This window comes from Perca fluviatilis, chromosome 6 (assembly GCF_010015445.1).
Source record: "Perca fluviatilis chromosome 6, GENO_Pfluv_1.0, whole genome shotgun sequence".
Classification (NCBI taxonomy): domain Eukaryota; kingdom Metazoa; phylum Chordata; class Actinopteri; order Perciformes; family Percidae; genus Perca; species Perca fluviatilis.
This window is the reverse complement of record NC_053117.1, coordinates 817,632-844,102: the sequence shown is the minus strand read 5'-3', so window position 1 is coordinate 844,102 and position 26,471 is coordinate 817,632. Positions and strand designations below refer to the sequence as shown.

At 41.9% G+C, this 26,471-nt stretch overlaps 1 protein-coding gene across 1 annotated transcript in view; it reads right to left on the bottom strand.

The window, feature by feature from the left end:
- Window positions 1-6,706: 6,706 nt before the first annotated feature.
- The window catches only part of lmx1bb (LIM homeobox transcription factor 1, beta b), a 47,992-nt gene continuing 28,227 nt past the window's right edge, over window positions 6,707-26,471 (bottom strand). The window contains exons 3-8 of the mRNA XM_039804573.1: window positions 15,375-15,607; window positions 12,647-12,822; window positions 11,754-11,831; window positions 11,320-11,386; window positions 9,051-9,212; window positions 6,707-7,915 (exon numbers count right to left, since the gene is read on the bottom strand). Coding sequence (XP_039660507.1) covers window positions 7,758-7,915; window positions 9,051-9,212; window positions 11,320-11,386; window positions 11,754-11,831; window positions 12,647-12,822; window positions 15,375-15,607 — 874 coding nt within the window. The 3' untranslated portion in view covers window positions 6,707-7,757. The remainder of the gene's footprint in view (window positions 7,916-9,050; window positions 9,213-11,319; window positions 11,387-11,753; window positions 11,832-12,646; window positions 12,823-15,374; window positions 15,608-26,471) is intronic.

Genomic DNA, 26,471 nt, shown 5'->3' with positions numbered 1-26,471 from the left:
GCATTGCGCACTCTGCTCCAACTCTTGTGGTCGATATGATTGCTGCCTTTATCTGCCTCAGTGATAGGTTGAATTCTCCGCTCGAAACAAAAGTTTCCTTGCTGGTGTTGTTCGTTTGCCAGAAGGTAACTTAAGTCAATGAATAAATATATTCAAGCAGGTAGCAGTCAGATGTGCACGTCACGTGCAGTGGAAAAACATATGAGTATTAAGTATTACCAAGCACACTTTGCATGAGTAGGATTTTGATTTCTGTATGTTGTCATTGAGTCCTCATTAAACCATTATGAATGATGAGGATTTCAAGCTGTAAATTACGTTCACTGGTTGATTTTGAAGTGACTGTGATCAGTGTGTGTGTGTGTGTGTTAGCCAAGTGTACAACCAGATTAAATGAGACTTGTCTGTTTTTTCTGTCTGTTGTAGCAAAAAGCAACTTTCTGAAAGTTCATGTTTTTCTTTTTTTCAATAAAGTTTAAATTACAATTAGTAAAAGTAGTGATCCAATGTGGTTCAGATGGGAAAAAGCAGTGAATTCAACCTTTTCTCTGTGTCTGACGCTGAGTTTTAACATTTTAGTCCAGGTTTTACAGTTACATTGTCGTGGTGCTTCTATGTTTTTCTTTTGTGGTCTGGATGGAGAAAAAGCTTTAAAAAATCAACATTTTCTATATCCACAAAAAAATCGGTTGAGGTTTAAAAAACAGTAAACTGAGTTTTACATGCCTGGTTACAACCACACCCACACAGATTAGCTGACTTAGCATTTTAGTGTTAAACTTCTAATAAATAACAACTAATGTGTTTTTTTTGTTTCTTGAACTTTAATTGAACTGTAATTATTGCTTTCACACCTGAGCAGTTTGGTCTGTTTTAAGTGAACCCTGGAGCATTCCGTCGGATAGTCCGGTTCGTTGGGGTGGTGTGAAATCTCACTCAAACTCCGGTGCGGACCAAACAACCGAACTCAGCTCTGCTTGAAAACGTGGGTCTCGGTACACTTCCAAGTGCACCGAGACCACTAGAGTGGTCACTAGAGTTCGGTTCACTTCCCACCCAAATATAGGTGCAGTGTGAACGCTAACTGACCCAAATGAAAAATGCAACACCTTGCATTTTCATCCCCAAAAAAACTATAGGTGTATTTGCGCCCTTAGTCGTGACGTTTGAAGGGTGTAGGGACATTTAGACCAAGTTTTCAGGGCTTCAATCTCCAGTAAAAACAAAGTATATCATGGTACTGGCATCAGAATTGAGGCAAAGAGACAGAAGAGGAAAATTTCAATGTTGCTTTAATAGAAATGGCACATTATGGAATCAATCTGATTGATTATATATGCCAAGTCATTTACCTCAAATTTGAGTCTTAAAATATATATACAACAGTACAACAGTTGTACTATAAGACTAGGATATTTCAAACAATAAACATTCAAGTATTATTATTTTTTTCTTTTTGGCATGACTGTTTTTGCCAATGTGGAAAACCCTTACTACCTTCCAGCAAAAGCAACAGTGTTGTTTCAGTGCACGTTAAAGGAGAATGTATAAATTCCAAATTCTCCTCTGCTAGAGCTAGTTAAATGACTGAATGATGATTCTAGTCTGCAATATTACACCACTGCTCAGCCTGGAGCTCATACACTGATTATAAAAGCAAAATACACTTTGTGGACAATTAGAATGTTTGTTTGAACTTTAATTTCTTTCAAAGCATTAGCACCTAATATCATTTTGTTATTAAAAGTTCTGAACCGAGGACTGATCGAAAAAATATTTCCCTTACACTTTTTTTGTTTTCCATGTTTGGTTAACCTAGCGACATAGCTCCAGGGTTGACACAGCTCACCTGTTGGCCCACCACTTTGGTCCAGACTGAGCTATATCCTGAATTATTGGATGGACGTCCATGAAATTTTGTACAGACATTCATGGTTCCCAGATAATTTATCCTAATGCCTGGTGATCCTCTGACTTTTCCTCCACCGACACCATGAAGTTTACATTTGTGGTATTGTGTGTAATGTCTGGACAACTATGGGATGTCTTGTCATTAAAATGTGGCACCGACATTCTCCACCCCCCTTGGACTGAACTGTAGCAATTTGAATGATTCCTTCAGTTTACATATAGCACCATCCTCAGGTCAAAATTCCACTTACAAAACCTGCGGAAACTACTCACATTCCCATCAGCCTCAGCTGTGCTTTGTGTTTGTGCTAATTTGCAATTGTTAGCATGCTAACATGCTAAACTAGGGGGTGTCAACATGGGAGAACATTTCAACTACTGAACATCAGCATGGTCATTGTGCGCATGTTAGCATGCTGATGTTAGCATTTAGCTTAAAGCACCACTGTGCCTACAGTAATTACAGCCTCACAGAGCTGCTAGCATCTTAAATTTATTCAGTTATAGCACAAAGGGGCACATATAAGTGGCAGCACAAACATTTTTCTACATCAATTTTTAAAGGAAACTAGTAACATAAAAGTAGTTTTAGTTTAAGTAGAAGTAGCTCAAAGCAGGAAAATCAAGCTTTTTCCCTTTTTCCTGGAAAGATATTGAAACACCACACATGGCACATGTGGTATTTTTTCACCATTGATTTGATTATGAGACTAAAACTATTCAGTACATCATCATATCAGAAAATCCTACGACTATGACATTACTCCATTGCCAGATGAAATGGCAAACTGCCAAGTCCGTGGTATCTTATAGGTAGAAAGGAGTGCGAGACTTAGATTCCAACATCAAGGGAGAGGCTCCTGGAGGTTAGGAGTGCTGGCTTGTGTTAGACCTTAAGGTCATCATTCCTCCAACTAATGCCCCTGGCATCACCTTCCTCCTTGACTTCAAACACCCTGGCTACATTCCTAGACCATGTACCAATAAGCACTAATAATGCAGAAAAATGAAAACCAAAACAGATGGGCTCCAATAGTAGTGGGGATTACTGAGCCCTATCCAGGGCTCTATCTGCACCCCTGGGCGCTGAGAGGTGAATCCCACACCATCTTTTTCTCAGCACAGGAACAGAGGTAGGAGGTGAAAAAAACAACAGTTGCAGCAATATGTTTACACGTCCCAGAAATGTCTATGCAGAGGTTCAAACAGTCCTTTATTCTTTGACATGTATATCTGCATTGCTTATGGTATTTTAGAAAAATACTTTCCCACTGTGGGATCAATAAAGTAACAGTAAACCTCTGTTACAACATCTATGTTAGACCTGTAGCACGCAAACAATGCCTCATACTGTGGCAGCAGTGTTTTGTGCCACTGACTGACACAATAAAGCAGCGTGCTGCTGTGAAGACATTCTTGGATGTTTGGCTGTGACCCCTCTCTATGGTCGAAACCGCAGCATAGTCTGTCATTTGATTATGCACAAGCCCTCAAGGCTCAAAGAATATGTGTCAGACGTTGGTTAAAAGTCTCCCTTAACAATTAACCACACACCATGGAAAATACACAACGAAAACACCCAAAAAGCTCCCCCACCCCCCGTGCTCCCACTGGGGACTTGCTGTGAACTCCTGTGAACTGTGAAATCATGAGAAGAAATCTAGACTGTACTGAACCCACAGACGTCTGAGTGTCTTTGGCCCTGCCAAGCAGCAATTAATTGGGCTTGGTTTGTTAAAAAGTCATATTGGTCTGTTGTAAACATGATGTTGAGAAATGACAATTGGGAATGCCAATTACAAGTACAGTTAATTCAAAAACAATGGGCATTTCAAAATAAAAGCGTTGCATGGCTTGAATGAGTCACTCCCTGTATGATTTAGTGTGATGAAGTGATGGTGGAATATGCAGCCTTGTTGCTTACTCTTGTGCTACTGTCTTAGGTCATGCTGTGCTTTTTATGGGGCAGCTGGCGAAAATCTTGCTTTAAATTACCACAAATAACAAATCAGGCTCCGTATGTTTTTCATGGGCAGGGCAACAGAAGCTAGCAGTTCAGAGAGAAAATGAATCACAAACCTCCAATTGTGTCTCAGGTGGAAAATTTCAGGATTTTGGTTATCTAATGAAAATATTGTCACTAGACTCATTTCCTATGTGGTGCCAGAACGGCAGAAGAGTAAATGTGTGAACAGTTTACTGAAGGCCGACGCTTAACTGTGTGTATGTGTGTGTGTGTGTGTGTGTTCATCTTGGGTTTCAGCACGACTGTTTTCATATCGAGGCCACACTTACCTCAACCTCTAACGCGTCGTCTTTGGTCGATTCACATCCAAGCGCCAGAGAACAAGCAGTGACATAGGTTATATTCACTCATTGGCTTTCACTGTTTGCCAAATTGGAGGCTTGAGCTGAAGGAAGTGGGGACAGGAGGTATAAATTGAATTTTTTTTAATCAATACTGCGAACCCAGAGAGTAGAAACAGAGTTGAAGCCTGGATACTCTGAATTATGAAATTAAAAGAACACATCGACTAAGCATATTTTAAATGTCCATGAGACATTGAACAGAACAGTGTGGTTAATTAAGTTTTTTACTCTTATCAGAAATGTTTATGATTATCCAACAAGACATCGTTAAACTAATGGTATTCCTTTTAGATTCAGGAGTTTTATGGGCAACGATACATTATTTTACAACGCAGCAGGTCTCTGCAGCAGACTGAGGGGGGCGGGGGGTTAAATTATTGGTAAAGAAATGGTTAATAAATAGTCATAAAATCAGTTTTGTCCGTTTGTTTTGCATGTGTTGCCTGACGTCATGATGATGCTTTACGTTTTATTGTGTTTTTATCGTGGACAATTTCATTGTATGTCAGAACTGGGTGACTGCATGCACTGTTGCATTTACTGTACCTATATTATTGTGTAATAAATCCATCTGTCTACAATTCTAACAATTACAGAATCATAAAGCTTTGAAACAAAAATAAGTTCAAAGATATTTTAGCAAAAATATGGTGTGGGAGAAGTTATGGTTTTTGAGGGTTTATTCTCACATTTCCACTACAGTGTCAGCGGCAGGACCTTCTGTCCTCATGTACACCCTAAACACCTTTCCGTAAGCTCACCTGGCCGGCCCTGAAAGAGAGAGAGGTTGAAACCAATTGTACGGTCTATCCTGTGCAAACACAATGTGTACCGAGCAGACCCGTCCATGTTTACTGTAAATGGGAGCCTTTGTCGCGTCTGTTTACTCTGTTTTTCACACTTTATTCCACATATATACTGGAAACCTGACACAAACCCGTTCGTTGTCCACATACGTCTTGCTTTTAGTTACACACGTATGCACACACACACACACACACACACACACACACACACAGAAAGACCGTTTCCTGTTCAACTTGGCATACTTTTCTTACACCGCATCCTCAGGTGAGGTAATGAGGAACAAAAACTAAAACAAACTCCTTTCCATGTCTGTTGGGTTTGATCCATTTTTCTATCGTCTGCACACGAATCTCACCCAATCAGGTTCCCGACTAAGATGATGTCACTGCTCGGCGCTTCCGGGGTTACTCGCTGTGACAAGCGAAGATAAATGGCAGTGGAACCTTGCCAACAAGTCCAACACCTGGCTGTCAGATTGAAGGCTTGATAGCAGAGAAATGTATATATCACACTGCGCTCACAGATTTGCCGATTTCATGCGCTCCTTCTGCTCAGGCGTAACAGCCGAGATTATTAAACCCTGTCATGAGTATGACATTAGGAATATATTTAGTCATAGTAACACAGAATTTCATAAATGCGCTGTTTATCTGCGTGCACGTGACTTCGCAGACAGTGGGTGGAAGCCTGCCTGGCCACATTGAGGAGCTGTCAGGTTGGAGCACCCAGATGGTAGATCCAAGAAGCCGCTCGACAAGCCCTGAGGTTCTAGGTGGGGCTCTCTCTCCAGTCGTGCAGCTGTATTGGTATGTCACCTGAACTTCTCTTTTTCGACCTCGCTACCTCTCTACATGTACGTGTTTGTGCCTTGGTGTACTCATTCTCTCAGAGACACACGTTGGAATAGTTTCAAATAACATCAGAAAAGAAGAAGCAAGCGACCTGCGCACTTGACAGTTAGTCTGACAGCACAGATGGCGGAGAGTGATAGGTGAATGGCATGTAGGGAGAAAAACAGGTCAGAAACTTTGTATTCTTATTCTCTCCTTTAGTGGTATACAGATATGCAGGAGAGTGCACTCACACAAAGATTTTATTGTCATCAGCTGTAGTTTTGCGCACCGCCAACAGTATCTGGAATGACTTTGATTCGCGTTTTAGTGTTCAGAGTAGCTGTCTCACATTTTTAAATTTTTTATTTACAGTTTTTTAAATATCATTCTGATTTGCTAGTCAATGCACACACACGTGCACCCATGGCAACCCTGAAACCAGAGCCCAGCTAATAACGACAATGCTAACATGCTGTTTTCTAGTAGGTATGTTTACCACGTTCACCATCTTAGTTCATGCTAACTTAGAGTAGCACTACACACATGGTACCGTCGATGGGAATGTCTTTGAAAGCATCGGTGTAAGAAGAAAAGTCAGGAGATAACCAAAGTCATTAGGATCAAATCCTCTGTGGAAAGTGAATGGATGTACCAGATTTGGTAGCAATCCATCCAATAGGCCGACATCGTTAGACCCTTAAGCCACGCCGCTAACTTGGCTAAACAAATCCCCCTGTAATGAGCTGTAGGCTTTTCACTGAAGCAGGTGACAATTTGGGACTCGACATGTTTACCACGTGAATGATCACTGAATGGCATTTATTTAATATTATCAGGAGAAAGACATTGTTTATTCATCAAACCAGTCAACTTTGGTCAATTAGCAACTTTAACATTTTGAGAATGCGCATATGACAATGACAACAAAAGGTTTATGGTCTGTACGAAATAAATAGCAACATTGCTCATTTACAGCTTGGCTGAAGAAAAAAAAAACGAAACAAAAGGGTTAATCTTCATATTAAAAAGGCATACAGATGAGCTGTGACACTCATGAACTCGCTAATTGCTCAACAACAACAAAAAATGCTCTCCTTTTTAAATAAAGCTTTTCAGTTTTAATATGCACCTTCAAGAGCCTGTTATAGTTAAATAAATAGAATGCTTTCCATTTTGTAACATGCACATCCAATTTGCCTGGGGAAAGTATTTACACTTTACTGATCCTACTTGTCCAACAAATTCTCCGCCTTTTTTTCTCCTCGAAACAATTCTTTCTCACCACAAACTCTCATACATACACAACTGTACAGTCACTCTTGCAGACATGCTGCACCTATTTACTATTAACACAATATCTAAACCTATTGAAAGTGATCAAAATGCTAACGGTGAACATGGAAATCCATGTAGTGGAAAGAAGAAACAGTCCAAACACCACATCTTAACCAAGGGGGCTTACAAAAAGTTTTAGTTTACAATTGATCATGCACTGTATAAATTCACTGTTATTTGGTTTTGAGGGTGTGTAATCAGTGGCTTCAATATCTACTTGTTTTGCTTTAAGTGAACAAAGAACATCCCTCTGTGACAATCCTACTGAATAATCTCTAAACAATATTTAAGTCCCCCCACCCTCCCCTCAGGAATCTTCACTGTCCTACAAACGAGTGGTTTTTTTTTTTACTATCTTTGAGTAAGCTTTCAGCACATAACCAGGAGCTACTGCGAGGTTTTCTTCTGTCGTGTCCGTGTTGGTGTGGAAACTCCTGGCCATCGCGCTTTAGGTTGAGATGGGCAGTTTATTCTGTGCTGATGTGTTTTCACTCTTCTCTTTCATGATGCAAAGTAAGAGTTCTGCATGGAGTAGAGGCGGTCGATGGGGTTCCCCACGCGGGCCTGCATGGAGTTGACGTCCGACGATGCCATGAAGCAGTCACTGAGGCTGGTTAAAGACGTGTCGCTGTCTATGTCATGGAATGCGGAATCATTACCTGCGGGGAGAGAGCGACACAGAGATCAGACTGTCAGGATTCGGTGGCAGAGATGTCAGTCGAACAAAACAACGCCCCACTCTGACTGTGAAATCAATGCAATCTTGTATTTCAGATTGATGGCGGCTTTGGGAAATTATAATTACTAAGAGTCACTTTGAGAAATGGGTGTTGTGTGCCATCACAACTGGGAGAGCTGTTTTGCGCGATATCAAAGCACACTTTTTGCTGCCCTCGCTGGGACAATTGCGGTGTATGAGGGAGCATGTAAACAAGGGGCATCCTCCTAAAAGATCTGGTTAATAGCAACCGCTTCCGCCTTTCATAAAACCTCAACACGTTATTTCTCTGGAGGGAATAGTTAACTTTATTACACTCTGGATCTTAATGATAGTGTTGCACAAAATGGGGACAGTGTTTCGAGACATATCTTTTAATGCCTTGCCAATATTGTTCTTTTCCCCAAACCAAAGGAGTGATGAGACTGGGGATTTGGTCTCTTACTAGCGAGATGAACTAAATGGAGGCAAATTATAAGGAAGTTATGAACTTCAGGAAATGGTCCCTCTGGGGCTTGTTGAGGACATCACTCAGAAATGTGTTATTCCAGTTACATCCTGTGGACTAACACTTGATTGACTCACCCCCCCACCCCCCACTCTTTGCTTTTTAATTCTTCCCTGTATCGCACCGAAATCAGGGACTTGTTGTTTTCCCATTCTGATTCATTAGCTCACACAGCCCCTCAATCACTGTCTGGAGTGCACTTCATCTCAAGCTGTCCTACACTGACCACATGTTTTTTCACCACCATTGGAAAACATCATCAGTAACAGGGCATGTCTCAGAAGTGGAGGCGGAGAGTTAAAACCATATTAAACAGATTTAAGAAAATGATCTTCAAACCCCAATGGCTTATGAGCGTGCTTGTGTTATCTCGTGTGGGAGGAGAAGCTGCTCATACGTCTTTGTGAGCGGCTTAAATCAGGGGGATCTGTGGCCTGAACACATGTCCCACACTGGGGAGCTATGAGGTTGATCAAGGGACAGGCATGTGTGTGTTTTTTAGAGTAGGAGTTTTTTTTTTTTTTTGGTAGAGGGGGTGAGGGGGGGTTGGGAGTTGGTAGATGCTCACCATATGGGTTCATGTGGTCCCCGGGCATCTGTGGGGGGGTGAGCCCCTGTTGGAACGGGTCTGTGCTGTAACCGTTCTGATCCATGGCGAGCAGCTGCTGCGGTGGCGGAGCCAGCGGCGTGAAGGAGTTCATCATTCCCTCCATCCGATTGGACATTACCTCTGCGAGGCAAAGAGAGCAGGCGATTACAGAAAATGTTAAACAAAAGAAAAAAAGATGAAAAAAAACAATCCACGCACAATGGGCAGACATGTGGGACGGATCAGGGGAAAAACACGACCATGAGAGCATTAACAGTAGGGACATGTTTCTTCCTAGTAGATTCCCATTCATACCCGGTAATTTTAGATCCGCACACTCCCCTAAATCTGACTTTCTGTTAGAGCGCACGATTAATCGATTAGTTGTTTGGTTTGTAAAATGTCAGAAAATGGTGAAAAATGTCAATCCGTGTTTTCCAAAGCCCAAGATGAGATCCTCAGATGTCTCGTTTTGTCCACAACTCAAATCAATTAAGTTTCCTGTCACAGAGGAGTGAAGAAACCAGAAAGCATTCCCATTTTCGAAGCTGGAATCAGAGACTTTTTACTTCTTTTTATAAAAAATTACTCAAACTGATTAATAGATTATCAAAATAGTTGCTGATAAATGTAATAGAACGACAACTAATCGATGAATGAATTAATCTTTGCAACGCTTGTGATACAAATGAAGGGAGCCTGGTGCTTGTGAGATAGCCATAATAACATCCAAATACCTGGATTGCTTGCTTGCGTCTGTTAGTATTTCTATGGAAACCTACAGTAGTCTTTCCTGTGGTTTCTCCCACAATTCCCTTCACAAACACTGCTCTTGGCTTAACTGACTTGTGAGAGGGACCCACAACTCTTGTGGCTTCATCACTGCAGCCCATCCCCCTCTGAAATTTCCTTTGCAGTGGCTTTGCAAAAATGACGTCTGCCATTCATTTCGCTTGGCTTCCAGACAAAATTTCTGACTTGCTTTTGATGTGAAAGTGCTCTTGTTTACACAGTGACATATTCGTAATATGTTATTGAGTGCAATTAATGAATTTGTGAAATATTTTCTCACAAGACATTTGACTATGCTGCAACAGAACGCAAAGGAGAGAACAAGCTCCTATTGTCTGATTCAGTGCTTTCCATTGCTGTTTTTGTAATTGCTGTTTGGCAGTCACCAAAAACAAGCACTCATTAATGGTTCTAACTAGCTTGATGTCAACATTTAAAACATTACATTGCTATGATAAGAAGACCTGCTCCAGACATGTTTTATGGCATACAAATGATCTACTTTAAAGAGAACATATTCTCATTTTCAGGTTCATACTTTGGGTTTGACTAGAACATGTTTACATGCTTTAATGTTCAAAAAACACATTCTTTTGTATCATACTGTCTGTCTGAATATACATTCTTTTGTCTGAAACGCTCCGTTTTAGTGTATCTCTAAGCCCCCCTGCCGAAAAACCACAGTCTGTTCTGATTGGTCAGCATTTCCGGGGCTTTCACATCTGCGCTCTCTGAGTCTCTGCAGCACCATTGCAGCCGGGGAATGACTGTAACAGCATTGTAGCGGCACTTTCTTGCTATGTATAGCCTAGTTGTGACATCACAACTGTACGGTAGTCCTGACGGTTTGTTTGTGAGTACGGGCTGTGTACATTTCTCTGTGGATTGATATTTTCACAATATTTATATAGCACCACAACCTGCTTTATAATTAAAAAAACACATGTAAATCTCACTTTTTACAATATGAGAAATATATATTTTAAAATAATAACTTCTGTCTGATATGATTTTTTCTACACAAAGAAGTTCAATTACCTAGATAAAAATGACATTGCCTCTTTCTCTCATATTGAAAAACCAGACCCTATGAATGCTGTATGTGTGTTCCACGTCACACTTTTGTAAGTTGCATACTGCACCAAGAACGGCTTCCAGTTGTGATGTCACAAACCTTTGCTCGTACGTACACGTAAACCTTAGATTTAAGATGAGCACAGAGAAACTTTAATCCTTCTATTGTCAAACTTTGCACATACATCATTCTGCACAGCGAAGCTCACACAACCAAATGAAGTAACAATAAGCAAAGAACGGGAATTAAGCGGGGGCTTTAAAATGTTGAAAATGTGAAAGACTAAAATGTGGATATATAGCTACTAGAAAAGTTTCCCAGAGAAAGAGCTTTGAGACAATGAGCTTTCATTGTGTGTGCAGGGTAAGTACAGTTTCGTACCTTGGCCAAGTCTCTGAGAATTCTGTTGTTCTTGTTGTTGCTGCTGTCTTCTTGCCAACTTCTTCATCTGAAACGGAGGAGTCAGAGTTGTGAGGAACCCCCAAAACTAACATGCGCTCTTTAATTTAAAAAGGATGCTCCTCGCTGTTCACCCTCGAATGAACCGCGCAGAATCTGTATCTGAGTGCACTTCATTGTCAAGTATCAAAGGTTTTTCACAAGATAATAATCAGAAAAGAGGAGGGCGTAGACATTTAATGCAAGGGTGAGCGAGATTTGCAACTCCTTGTTTTTTTTTTTTTTTTTTTGCATTTGTGAAAGGAATGCAGCGATAAGTTTAACACACATAGTTGTGGTGATTTATTAGCTGGACTCTAAGATGGAACAAGGCTGTTGTATGCGGACGCAACATCTAATTCATCCTGTGCTCTCACCTTAGCTCTCTGGTTCTGAAACCAGACCTGCACCACCCGAACACTGAGTCCCGTCTCCGCAGCCAGCGTCTCCCTCACCTGAAACCAGCAAGACAAAAGATTTCCAGCATCCCACGTGAAAACCAAAAACTTCACAGCACACTGAAATACTTAACATATCCTCCACGTTCGCCTCTTTGATTTGCTTTGATTTCAATGAACGCGGAATGAAGGCAGCGGTATTTTTTTTGCTTATTCCCTCTTCAAAGCCTCGGCCGGGTGCAGCGCCTGTTTTAGGGCCCGGGCTACGGAGGCAGTTCTCCTATCTCAGTATGACATTTGGTGCAGGCGGTCTGCGTTACACCAGCCTGCCTCAGTTAACACAGAACAGAATGCTGCTAGCCACTTCAAAGTGCAGCTCTTAGGTGGGGGAGATTTTTTTAATTTGAGAATTTTATTTGTGAAACTACTGTAGGGCTCGTGGTCAGCATCTAAGCCTTCATTACCACAAATGCAGACCAGGGAATATATATTTATATATATATATATATATATATACATACATATATATATGTATATATGTATATATATGTATATATAAAAAAATGTCCTCCCGGGTTATTTTTTGAGATTAACATTTTTTATTTTGTCCCCCATCATTACCACTTACTTCGAAAACATTAAGACAAGATGAGATAACTACAATATTTAAGACAAGACAATAAAATAATAAACAAAATAGACAACTGTGAACCAAATCAACATATTATGTGTATGTGATAAAACAATAAGCACACAGTATACAGTACGTGTCTCCACAGCACATGGTTTCTCAGGAGCCCTCCAAAAAGCTTTAGTAAGTTTCCCCATTTTCTAGTGTAAACTGCTCACAGGTTATTTAAGATTTGCCTTACCTTTCTGCAGGGTTTTGAGGAAACCTCAAAGGAGGCCTTGAAGGCCCGTCTCTGTTGAGTGGTCAGGATGGTACGGGGCCTTTTGGGCCTCCTGGGATCCTTCCCATCATCCCCCTTCCCCTGGCCTCCTATGCCTTTCTCTGGCTTGATGTCCAACTCCTCATCGTCACTTTTCTCTGCAGAAAGAGTCATTTTTCTAAGTCATCAGCAGCACAAGCTTGAACTGACTACACCCTCTTACTCAGTGACAGTCCGCTGATGAATATATTTTCGTTCTTCCCCATTCCGGGAGATTCACACACCACAAGTGCATAATCAAAGGAGACACATGTGTTTTTGATACTTATGTTATCAATTTATTACAAAAGGAAAAGGCCACATGTACGATTAGACTTAACAGAAGTCTACGGCTCTTGCTCTCGGAGAGCACAATGAAATATGCACATTTGTCATTGAACTGGACACTGTGTCACATGTAATGTATTGCGCTCAGCTTTGTCTGATTTACACTAAATCAATCTCTGATAAGAATACTACATCAAGTACAACATGAAAAAGGCAACACGAGTACATGTGGGAAACGCATCTCCCCTGACACAGCAAGAAAACCCCCTTTTCTTTTTTCTTTATTTCAGACCTTAAAATAATGACAACTTTCATACGGATTGCTACGGATACGGATAATGTCAGCAGCAGGATATTACAGTTTGGGGAAGTAAAATGGGTGCCATTGTTATGCTTCTATTCCACAACGTGCCATTAAAACGTAATAATACCTTGGTGTTATTAGATTTCGATTATCAAGACAATGGCTGTTAGTTTATTTTGTTTTACATTAACGTCAGCTTGCTGTTTGCAGCTATTACATACAACAACTACATATTCAATACTGCCCCAGAGAAATTCCTTACTTCAAGAGTAAGTCTAAAATTGAATGCAGTGATTATGCATTTTTATTTACTGCAGGAGCATGAAAACAATGTGAACCTTGAAAACCTGTTACACACACTGTATCGTCAAAGTTTATCCTCTATTAAGGGCAAATCATAATTACTTTTGCCTCTGATTTTAAAACAGTTGGCGGGTGAATAAAAGTGGCATGACATACTGTGTAGTACGAAATATGTAACTTAATTCAGTTTCACCTGCCACACACACACGCCACCCACACACACACGCCACAAAGCTATGTAAACATAACATGAAAAATAAATGAATGACTAAAAAAAAAACATAAATTCTCCTTCAATGTGGGGCTGAAAACAAGTGTTTCCAAATGTAAACCGGCTGTGCTGTTAATGAATCCCAATGATTTTGGGGTCTCCATGCTGTAAGGAGAAACATACATGATGACTCAGTGTCTCCTGTTATCTGCTTCTGATAAGTATTTACATTTCTCCCCCGAAAACCTACATTTCGTCTGCCACATGCCGAGGTTAACCTCTTTCATGTCAACCTTCATGTCAACATTTTCTCCATCTTGAAATCTGTAGAGATGCACAAAAGACATGCCTGCGCGATGCACCGGGACACAACTGAAAGCGAGGAAGACGCAGAGCAAATATTCCCACAAGTTGACAAAAGTTGACACAGGCACAGATGTATTTGACAAATTCCCTCGCTTTTGTGCATGTCTAAATTTGAGCCAGATGGTAGTGAACAGTGAGGCTTGGCGAGATGCCTCATTGTGTGTGGAGGCTATAGGCGAGGAACACTAGAGCTGATAAGAGCCGGGGCGCAGGCTTTCTGCAAAAAGGCCCCAAATCCCTCTGTCACTCACCATGATACAGTGATTTAATTCTTTCCAGCACCAGATCCTGCCCACGCATGGAGAGCCATTAATACAGGGTGGCTTGGCTTCGTCCTGTTTCCACTTCCTACTGTATCATAAACCAACGCTCTCTGCTTAAATGACTGTAGAATGCTCCAAAATCAGCCAGTGAAAAGCTGCAGATGGAGCCAGTTTTTTTTGTTGTTGAAGTTTTTACTGCCTGGGCTGCATGCAAGATCTCTGAATAATCTCAGATGTTCAGCAAATGATCTTGGCGACTAGTTTAAGGACAAATTAATATTGTTCTTTTCCTTTCAATATTACAAACTAAATCCAGTTAGTAGGGCTGGGACGATATGCTTTTGTCCCAATTCAGTTCTTTCACGATGCATGGCTGTTGATTCAATTTGTATTGGGAGTTTCATTAATTGCGATTTTAGAAGTATATTGCGATTTGATAGTATTGAGTATTGCGATTTTCTTTGCCTTCTTTAACAAAAACAAAAGTTGAATTATACACTTCAACACATTTCTAAAAGCTAAGTGTTTTCTAAGAAGAATGCCCATCACATGTCAGTCCGACATTTACTTCATTTGTAAAGAAGTACATAACATGGATTTTCTAAATTTTCTGCTTTCGTGCTGTTTTCCTGGAAACGGATATGATGTAGTCGGAGTCGGCGGTACCATATGAAGAGAAAATATTAAGGTGAATAAATGGTACATTTAAAAAAAAAAGGCAAAAGAATCAATTTTAAAAGTAGTCTCAAAAATATCACAATACGTACGTGAATCAATTTTTCCCTCCAACCCCTACCAGTTAGATTCAGTCACTATCTCTATGTTGGCTACCACTGTGATGACACCGAGCATACAGAATACAACACCGTGGTGCCATGTGACGATGGCACCACGGTGTTGTTCTCACCCTGGTGTGAGAGGGTGCATAGGGCTCACCTGAGTCTGAGTCATCCGGGCTAACCGAGCTGAGTAAGTCCTTCTCCCTCTCGTAGTCGATCTTGCACAGCAGCTGACCCTCCTTCAGGACAAACTCGTCGCCCTTCCTCAGCTGCCGGTCGCACACGCAGCAGCAGAAGCAGTTCAGGTGGTAGACGCACTCCAGGGCGCGCATTACAAACTCTGTGGGGGCGATCTTCTCCATGCAGCCGCTGCACTTGGTCGCAAACAACCTAGAGAACGAGAGCGAGCGATGATTGTAGGTGTGCTGTTGTTTAAAGCAACACTATGTAACGTCTGAAAGAAGAGATTGAACATTCATCTTTTGTATATAAAAGGTTCAATCATAGACGTAGATTTTTTGGGGGGGGGGGGCAGGGGATATGCCCCCCACCCCCATATTTAGAAGAGGTAGATTTGTCCGCCTCGAACCCCCTCCCCAAAAGAGGTAAAAATAACCATTCAGGGGACTCAAAACATGTACGGAAAACAAGAACTGTGTCTACTTGTGCTACATTTGAGAGGTTGAAAAACACAACAGGAGCGAGAAAAATAAAGATGTGATTTTGCTGGTATTGGGATCCCAGCTCCCTTGGACTTGGACCCCTAATTACATAATAATAATAATAATTCTCTTAATGTAAATAAAGACAATTGTAGCATAAATTGTTGCATACAAATTCACCAGAATGCAGGAAATAGAAGTATTTGCTACACATATTATGGGGGAGGACCCCCAGGTTATAATGTTTCCCCCCCCCTATGTTAACACCAAACCTACGCCCCTTGGGTTCAATTCATTAGAAATGAAATGCACCTTTGCTCAGTTCCGTACGCTCTGGGTTTGGCTGCTACAGCCGTCCTTGGTCTGGTATGACCAGTAGCTTAAGGTGGCTAATGTTAGCAAACTTTAGATAGATAATGCTGTGCAGCTACTGTAACATCACGACTTTTCTTCTACTCTCGTTGTTCTAGTATGACACTACGTTTTAGAATTTTTCACTACCCTACAATCAGTGTAAAAGAGCGCGTTCATAGAACATGCCAATGTTTTCGGTGAACTAAATGTATCCGTTTGCAACTAACGAACGCGAAGCTCATGCGCTGTGTTTTACATGCATGGCTAGTGCAAATGGCAACTCAGACAATGCAGCTACCAGTACAGCTGAGGCCAGTTAATAAGAATATTTGAAGGAATTTTATGAACAAATCAATACAGATTCCAACAGAAAAATCTCACATTTTTATGCAAATTGTGCCCGCCGCGTCTAAAAAAAAAAAAAGTCTGAATGTCAGCCACATCAGCAACGAATTTGAAACGTCTACACATCGAGTGTCCGACCAGTCTTGGGAAATGTCTGCGAGTGAATGATGATCACAAGAAATCATTACCAAAAGGTAAGACCAATCAGACAACAGCCATTTTAACATTTAAAAAAAAAAAATGGAAGAGATGAATGTGAAGTAGCTAATTTTTTGGGACACTGAACTGAACTACAATTGCGACTTGTGGCCACAATGGCTGCTTTTCAGCTAAAGTTAGAGACTATCTAACTTTTAAGAAAAGAAACAACACACTTTTTGTCTTACAAATAAAAAGCAGAACTGATCAGCCATATAATGCATAATTCCCATGGCTTTATTTTGTCCTGAAGCTCTCTGTTCTTGAGTTGCCCATCAGGGGGCTTTTTGACTAAGAGTCAAGTTGGCTTGCTGATCCTGTGGGCAGCCAAGGAGGTGACTCCTTTTGGCAGCAACTCATCTGTTCAAATTTCTAGGGTGGGCCCGCCCCGTGTCATTCCAAGCGAGCTCAGTCATGGGCACCCAAACCCCCTCACAAATCTAAAAAAAGAGGCTGGATCATGTTCTAGTGCAGTGATCACCAAAAACCTGACGATCCCAATCAAGACTTTGCTGTCAATTTACACATTTCTTTCATATCCGCGTCTCTCTATATGCATCAGATAGCGTATCAGAGGCCATGATTCATTGCTGACTACTGGGCTGCCCTCTGGTCTCTTCATATTTCATCCTTCTGTCTAATATCGTGCCTCTATGTCGCAACACTGCCTCTAACACCTCCATCTTCTTTTATATCCTTTCAGGAAGATGTTTGCATTGTTTTATTGGTGACTGAGAGGCATTTCATTCGTGCTCTGTTGTTCAGAGGAAGCCACATTAAATGGAGCAAGAAGGCAGGGAGTGTGGTTGATCTTGTCCAGCCGTAAAGCTGGATTTATTAGTGGCCTCTTTGTTTGCCCTGGTCTGGAAGACAGCTGGCAACCGCCTATCTATTTGTGGTGAACATCTATTTCATTGTGCAAGGCAGGGAGGCAGCAAGAGGAGCAATAGACATCATCGGCTGGTTTCGGGACAGGGATGAGCGATAGTGATGATGAATATAATGTGTAAATATGAGCGGAGGGAAACCAAAGGATGGTTTTGTTATGGTAATGCCGTTATAGGTGCTGACTGAGTACTGATATGGTGTGTGTGTGTCGGTGTGTGTGTGCGTGTTCACACGTGTAAGTGTAAGTGTATGAGCAGCTGTATGCACGCTGGAAACTGGATAGCGTGCTTTGTGTTGTTGTCTATGCAGCTTTTATAAAATAATTGCTTCTACTCGTCAGATCAGCATCTGATTTTATGTTATCTTAATTACATCCCATCAATTGATAGATTATTGTACTAGCTCCATCCAATATGACCACCACCTGTATCCGGTAGGGTTTTTTTTTTTTTTTTATTAAGGGGGTTTTTTTTTTTTTTTTTTTTTTTTTTTAAACCATCATGCAGCAGCAAAACAACAGAGATATCAGAAGCTGGCACTCACAGGGTTCATGAAATCCTTTAATCTTTCATTTATTACAATAAGTTAAGAAGATTATTATTCAACTATGGAAAAACCTCCAGGATAATCCCCTTGCAAACGAAAGTTTGGCATGTTTCTCAAACAAGCAGGGTTCTAGTTTAAGTGACCTGCCAACCTGGATCTGCCTTCTAAACAAACCACCGAGTTTGGACGCTAAAAAACAAAAGGCAAGAAAAACACTGCTAATAAAAAAAAGAAATCAGAAAATTCAATTTAAAAGAAAAAGGAAATCGTACACGGACACACTCTCGTAAAGAGAAACTCAACATCCAGGGACTTGATTCTAGTTTTTAGAGGGATTAGTGTGTTACATGCTGGGATCAGGGAAAAGAGGTGATGAATCTGTCAAGACGAGTTCCCAGCTCCGACTCTAATGTTTAGCTAATGATTGCCGGCTTAGGGCTAAGAAAGAGAGCAAAAAGTTGAGGAAATGACTTGTTAGCACGGTTTTGATACGTCCAGGGCCCCGCATTCACCTACGACCGCTCTCTCAAATCTTCTCATCTAGATGAAAACATTCTCATTCAGCCCTCTTTCCTTTCTTCTTTCTCCTCGCCGCGTCTAATCTTGTAAGCCATTATTTTTCTATTTCCCCTCTCTGTCACTTTGCATTATTTTTGCTGCTGTAATTCCTATTCGTCCCTTCTGGAATCTTCCTGTCCTGCTTTGTGCTCGGGTCTAATCCGGACTTTCTGCCTGTTTTCAGGCCCCGGTCCCCATTCTCAGCGGGGCTCAGATGGAATAGCCATGCGTGACGCCTCTTCTATGGCAACCACACCTCCACAGGAAGGCAACGGCGACTTTTCGGATGGGCAGAGAAGGCCTTTGAGAAGCTGGCAGCAGAAGTAAATCCTTCTCTAAGGAACAAGGAGAATTAGCAGGGAGCAGTGGACTAGGGATTTAACCCTACCCCTCTCCTTTGAAAGGCACAGTCAGTCCCACTCCTGCGGCTAGCCACAATCAAACAGAGGAGGAGTGGGGAGGTGGCAGCGGGGAGAGGAGAACACAAACTCCCTGAATGACACAAGCAGTGGATTGTGGAGGAGCCTAATCCCACTTTAATACCTTTCCAAGTTCAGCTGCTAAAGAATGCTCTTTAAAACAACACCACTGTGTGAGCAGTGAAGGTTGACCAGGGGGAGGCACGCCATTCAACCTCCCTAGCATTACCTGATTAGTGGTTTGAGGACAAGGCCAGTTGGCCGTCAGGAGACTGAGCCGAAGATGTAAATGATGATTTTATGTATATATATATATATATATATATATATATACATATATATTTAAAAAAGCGGAAAAGGATACTTCACAGCTCTCCGTGAAGCTCTACTGGGATATCAAAGTGCTGTAGGTGTGAGCGGAATCAGACTTTAAAGTGATTTATGTGATCGTTTACCACGTTCTGCCTCTACTTGATCCCAGTGACCCATCACACTAAGACCTGGATTCACCTCAAATCCACTTTCTGGAAGTTCAGCTGCTCGAGTAACATGATTCCCCGGTGTCGCGGAGGCAGGCTCATCAGCTCCTTTTTAAGCTAGTCTGTGTATAAAAGACACCACAAAGAAGACCACCAGCATGACAACCCAAGTCCCCAGCTCTCGCTTTTCCCTCCTCCCACACCTGAGCGCACAGATCAAGTGATGAGACTCCTCCTGTGTGGATCAATGGCTGCATCTCAAGCAGAGAGAAGTGTCAATATTTACCCAAGGCCTCCCCAGAACTGGACTCATAAATGAAAGAAAAAAAAAAAAGAGCCCATCTCAGCACATACCTCTCTCCCTGAGAAATCATTACGTCCCTCTTTTTTAATCCTGTGTCCACGTACCTGTAAGCCCCTGTCTGTTCTTTCTCACGTTATCTATGGCTCTCTCTTCCTCACCATGACAGATTATCACACGGCTGAGGCTTGTAACGCTACAAGCTGTGTTTCTTAGCAAATGCGGAATAAAAACACAGACAAGAACAAAAAAAAAAAGAGCATTGTCAAGGAGACAAAAGCCAACGGGGACCGACAGTTATTTTGTCTGATGAACACTTCAGCCGAGCCAAGTGCAGCTGAGAGACTTCGGCGTCTCGGCTGCTCTTCTTCTTCTTCTTCTTCTTTCCCCCCCTTTTTATCCAGGCACTTTGGAGAACTATGCACTCTCCCTTTGAACAGATTATAGGCAACTTAAAGTGTGACAACATCTTAAGCTCGCACCACATGTTGCCAATGATTTCCCTTCTGCAGACATTACATTTAATGCTTCTGCCGCAGTGATAAACATCAGGAGGACTGGGCGGGATAAAAGAAAACCCAGAAGAATAAGAGAGAGAAGAGGTGGGGAGGAGGGGGAGTGGAGAGGGGAGAGTATGGAGCTGCTTATGGCGCTTGATAATCATGCTACATTTAGCAACACGTGCAACAGTCTCACCTACTTCCCCAACCCCCGGTTTTGCTATTGAACAACACTCTGAGAAACACCATAACAATTAAGGGAAGAATAGCCCGGGCTATTATGTCACCGCATCGCTTCAAAGACAGAGGGGATGGGGATTATCCAGGCAGCAGCTGTAAGCTATTACTTTGAAGATGGGCTCTGGTGTTTGAGCAGGAAACCTGTGGCCGTGCCAATCATGGCCGAGGTGAGAGATGAGGCCTGGGAGGCAGGTCAGACAAGGGCCTCCGGGCAGGACGGAGGGCACGTGGAGCAATTGGTCAACCCCTGCCAACGCTTGATACTTCCTGATTTAGTGGCTACATCTCGAATCAAGTCTCTTCTCGGCAGCTGACCAGAATCTTCGAAGGTTTCTTTGCTTTCAAAGCAGATGGGAGTCTTAACAGAATAGTTCAACGTTTGGGGAAATACACATGTTCACGCTGACTGACACGACTGTGACATTTGTTGGCTGAATATATGGCTCCAGCTAGCAGCCAGTTAGCTTAGTTTAAAGACTTAAAACAGGTGTGTAAAAAGACTTTAAAGCAATAGTTCAACATTTTGGGAAATATGCATATTTGGTTTCTTGCCACAAGTTATATTAGAAAATTGGTACGACTCTCATATTTGTTTAGCAGTCGGTTAGCTTAGCTTAGCATGGAACGTGGAAACGGCGAGTCTGGCTCTGTTCGGAGGTAAGAAAATCTGCCTTGCACCAGCACCTCGAAAACTAACTAAATAACTAGAAATAGTCTGGCACATAACCACAATTTGTCATTTTTATACTTTGGTTTTTGTACGGATTAAACAAACAAGATTTAAAAAAAACATGTGAATTAGTAAGCTTTAGAAGTGCTGGTAGGAGGATTGTGCCACCTTGGTACAGAGCCAGGCTGACTGTTTCCCCATGTTTTCAGTCTTTATGCTAAGCTAAGCTAACTGGCAGCTTGTTGTAGCCGTATACTTACCAAACAGATATTTTCAAGTATATCTGTTTTTGAAGTTCTTAAAGCCCCAAATTATTCCTTTAAAGTTTTCACTTAAAAAAAACGTTAACCAAATTTAATAAATAGGTCATTTCTTGTTCACAATTTCCAGGTGGAATCTTGCTGTCTGGAAAGACAACAAACATATCCGTCTCCAAACTGTTAAGCAGCCACTTCTCAGCTCCTCCGGAGACACGCCTTAGTATGTGAAAATGACTTCTCAGCAACAGCATCAAGAGCTTCAGCTTAAGTGGAAAACATTTGATGCCCAGATGTTGAAGGCAAACCTTTTCAACTTTGTCTCAAACATCATGAAAATGACTTTGTCATGTAGGGTCCTGTTATCCTCTATAGAAGCAGCAGACCCTAGACGCTGACCACACTGGCCTAAAAATAGCAACCTGAATTTAGCTAATAGAAGCTTTTGATTGCTTGCAGAGGGGACAGATGATACAAGTAGACCCCAAAAAACTTACTTTGGCTGCGCATGTGTACATAAAAGCAGCTAAAGCATATCCTGATTCGTTCCTACTCCAGAAGATGAAAACAAACTTTCAGGCCGCGCGAGGTACAAAAAAAAGTAGGCCGATAACGCCGTCTCCATAAACGATCTCAGTAGCTGACCTTGTTTCGTGGTATCAGCGTTTCTCTTTGGAGCATAGATTCATAGAGAGTAATGAAGCCAAATAAAAAGTGCCATCCTTCTGCTCCCAAGGGCCAGCTCCAGTCAGCTCTAAAAGCTGCTTAATCACCATCCCGTGCTTACTACATTAGCATAATAATGGCCTTTAAATTGAGGCTCTTTGTTTTTTAATTAAACTCCCAGCAGGTAAAAGTAAAACACATTAACGGGAGATGTGTACACCGCTAATGGCCCAAAGGTGCCTTCTTCATCACGCAGCTCTGGCCACAGGGTTCTGCTCGTTCCCCGCGCTGACGCGCAGCAACCAGCTGCCTGCGCGCTCACAGGGGAGGAATGAGACGAGCTGATTGCGCTTGGCGTAGCAAAGATGAGCGCGGCGACGCGTTCGATGGGTTGGTGTGTGCGTGCGCACCTGCCTCTGCATCTCAGAGGGGAACGCGCTTAGTAGAACTATAGTGAGTCTGTAAAAAGACACTGGATACAGTTAGTGTGGAGTGAGGTGGTGGCCAGGATCGTCTATCCCACACGTCCGCTGTTGTGAAAATAAATATGGCCACATCATTTCCATGGCAGCATGAGCTCCTATTCGCTGGAATGCGCGGCTCCGTCAGGCGAGCCCCCGGCCCAGACAGAGACGTCCCATATCTGTACATTAACGCCATACCGCACAGCTGCACAAAGAAATCCTAACCCTTGAGTCGTTATTCAAATGATCTCATTCCAGGAGGCTGTGTGTATCCCAGATTACTCAACACTTGAAATGCAGCTTGGAGAGGATGAGATGCTCATGTGTATTCTAACTGACTGCAAGAGCCTCAAACACATGCAAATAGTGGTGATGGGGTGTAACTCATGCTGCTGTCAAACTATATGAAATACGAGAAATATATATATATATATGATAAGGCGACACGTAACGCTACATACAGTACAGTACAGTACATCCTGCGTGTTCATACAAAGCTCCAAGAGCAACAGCGGTATGCCGAGAATTGTCTTGCAGCATCAAGCGACCCGAGCGCTTCTCCTTCACGTGTCTCTGCTAATGAGTCACTAGGAAAACAGTGTGGAAATAATCCTCCCCAGCCACACAGGTAGAACAAAGCTCATGGAGTGAAAAGGACAGTGTATTTGGGCAGCAGAGGAGGCTAAGTACACATCTAAATACAAGAGTAAGCAGGCAGGCAGGCACACACGATGCTGTTTGGACAGCTGGTGTTCCTGGGTATGTAAAATGAGCGCAACATCGCATTTAGGCTCAATTTTTAGAGCTCACAACAAACAATACTCAGAGCAACAGCATCAGTGAGGGAATTATGACCGTAAAGATGTATGTGTTTTATGCATTCTGGCTTCTTTTGTTTTTCTTTCTCCTGCTTATTTTTTACCTGTTCCCAAAGTATAGTTGATCCTTGAACAAATAAATGAAAAGACTGTGAATTACAAGGCTGTTATAAAGTGCTCAGCTCTGCCTTTTGTCACTGCAGTAAGTCAAGCAGTTTGTAAGGGCCATCACCACTGGAGATGTGACATGTTTACAGCGCGGTGCCTCTAAAAGCAAGACGCCAAGAGCTGAACTAAAAAAAAAAAAGAAAAAAAAAAGATGAAATTCCCCAGACAGCTCCCCGTTAAAAGCACCTGTAAAATCAACTGCACCCAGTTTATGTATTTTTTTACAATTCCATCGCTGGGGTATCTGTTTGTCCGCCCCTTTCCCAGCTAATCTGCGTGAGGTGGAGCAGAGAGCACCATTAAGGGCTCGGCCCGCTCGACGAGCGATCGAGCTGGGAGAGCAGAGAGAGTGATGGCTACAATAAGCGTAATGGCTATCACGTGTTATAGAGCTACGGCAACGTAACAGCCCACACACACACACACAAGGTCTATCTTTAATTTGTATTTTTTTTTTCTTCTAATAAGACTCAGAAGGTGACTACAAATCACGATGCTTTTGAGGAAATAAAAAAAACATTACGGCCTCACGTCCAAATAACAATCATTTCTCAAAGACTGGATTAAATCATGAAGTGAAAAAAAGTAAGTAACAATAAGATTCTTAACTTCCTTCACTGTAAGAAAATAAATGGACTCATCTTTCTAGATTCAGAGCTGGAATGGTTAAAAAACAACATTTGGATTGGAGGGCTTTATAATTACTATTGACCCAGAGGTTCTGGGTCTAAGAAATAAAACAAACAGTAATATGAGGTGTTCTAAAGCACAAGTCTGCAAATATGCAAAGGCAGGGTCTGGTGGAGAGCATCACGCTCTGGCTTCTTTTCTCCACTCCTAATCTGTGGGCCTACACAATATTAAGACGGCTTTGGAGCCACTTGTGACCCAGCTGTGCACTAATGAAAAATTCCACAGCTCTGTGCAGAGGCCAATGGAGCTTGACCCCTCTCCACCCTGAACCAAGCAATGTCCATCTTGAGGAGTTTACCAGGGCTGAAAGATACTGGATTAATAGGTAGCAAAGAGAGAAAGAGAGACAATCTGGGAAAGACTGAAAAAAAAAAAAAAGCCCTTGTGTGTTTCCCCCTTTTTCCGCTTCCTCCAATCTGTAGTATATTGGTGCAAAGTAAAGTGTTTGCCCAGGTTTTAATGGGCAGAGATGATCTGAAGATCATTGTGATGGAGGCTGCTTAAATGAGGGGGCTCTGTTTACTTAACAGAGATTCAGTCTAAAGCCCAAAATTAGTTTGGGCCGGGGCAGGGGGGGATAAGAATCTGAGGCAACCAGGAATTAGACGTTCACAAGATCCCGATTCACGCGTTTGCGATCCTGCTGCCCTTGGTGCTCTGTCTCTGCGTCTTAACCAAGACAAAAAGACAGAAGACCAAACACGGTGAAGTCTGCTGACTGGATGAGGATATACAGTCAGCAAGTATTAGGTAACGTACACCATGTTAACTACTCAGATAAGTCAATAAGCAGTAGTAGTTTTTATAAGGATGTATATGTTTTGGTCTGGTCTGTCTTTCATTATCTTCTTTTTTCTTGTTTTTGTTCTTGGCATTTATTTATCCGCACTAAAACATAATTTAAAGAACACCCGCTCATCTCCTTCACTCGCTAACGGTCAGCCACACAGATACGCAGTGATGCGGATAACATCTAGAGAAATAGCAAAGGAATTGAGAGGAAAATAGACAAGAACGGAAGGGTAAATAATGCCTTTTTCATGACGTAACAATTTCAAGGGGAAATACTGAGCAAAAGTTTCAAAATGAAACACGGCAGACGGACCTTAAAACCAGACGATGCCGGGAGGGAGGGGTGGGGGGGGGGTGGGGGGGTGAGAGAAAATGAAAAAAGGCAAAGCAAATGAAAAATAAACATTGTTATTGAAAGACAGGATGCTTTAAGACCCGGAGGCCAGGGATTAACATTCAGATTAGCATTCAAATAATATATTTGAATTTCTGATCAGCAGTCCTCTTCAAAGAGCTAAATCCCAAGATTAGCAGGTGTTATGCTAAAAAGCTGTGTTTTTTTGTCAGGAATGTAGCTACACTAGCCAAACAAATATGTCTTTGAGTGCGAGGGGGCTGGCATGGATGTATGGCTGTAACCATGGCGACTGCCTGGTAGTTAGGAGCCTTGGAGAGGGGTGCAGTGTTGGAATGTGTCAAACAGACAGAGGGGCGCACACACACACACACACACACACCGCAGAGCAAACCAAAAACCTGCTGTTTCACTAAAGACCATCAGCTACATTATTGAGACCACCTACAAATTCCTGGGAGCTCCGGGTCGAGAGGGAAAGAAAGGTCATTTTGCATCATCATCTTTTCTTTTTCTTTTTTTTTTTTTATAACACATTCTTTTCCAATTGCTTTGATTTAAGAGGGGCCTGGCTTAGGGAGTCAAACAATAAAAGTGATGAATTTATATTAAAAGAACGAAAAGACACGATACAGCTCTACTGAAGAATCGCACTGTGTTCAACGAAATGCCAAGTCCTCCTCACTTTATCGGCCATCACTCACTCACTTCTGACCCGATGAAATTAAGAAGAGAGGTTTTAAAATACAGCAAAGCGTTGAGCTCTGCCAGCACATACGCTGTAAACATGTTCGAAAAGTGATCCATTTAAATGTACTAAAAATGTACCTGATGTTCTTTGTTATGTTTGGGGAGCTATTAGGAGTGTATCTGCAGTAATA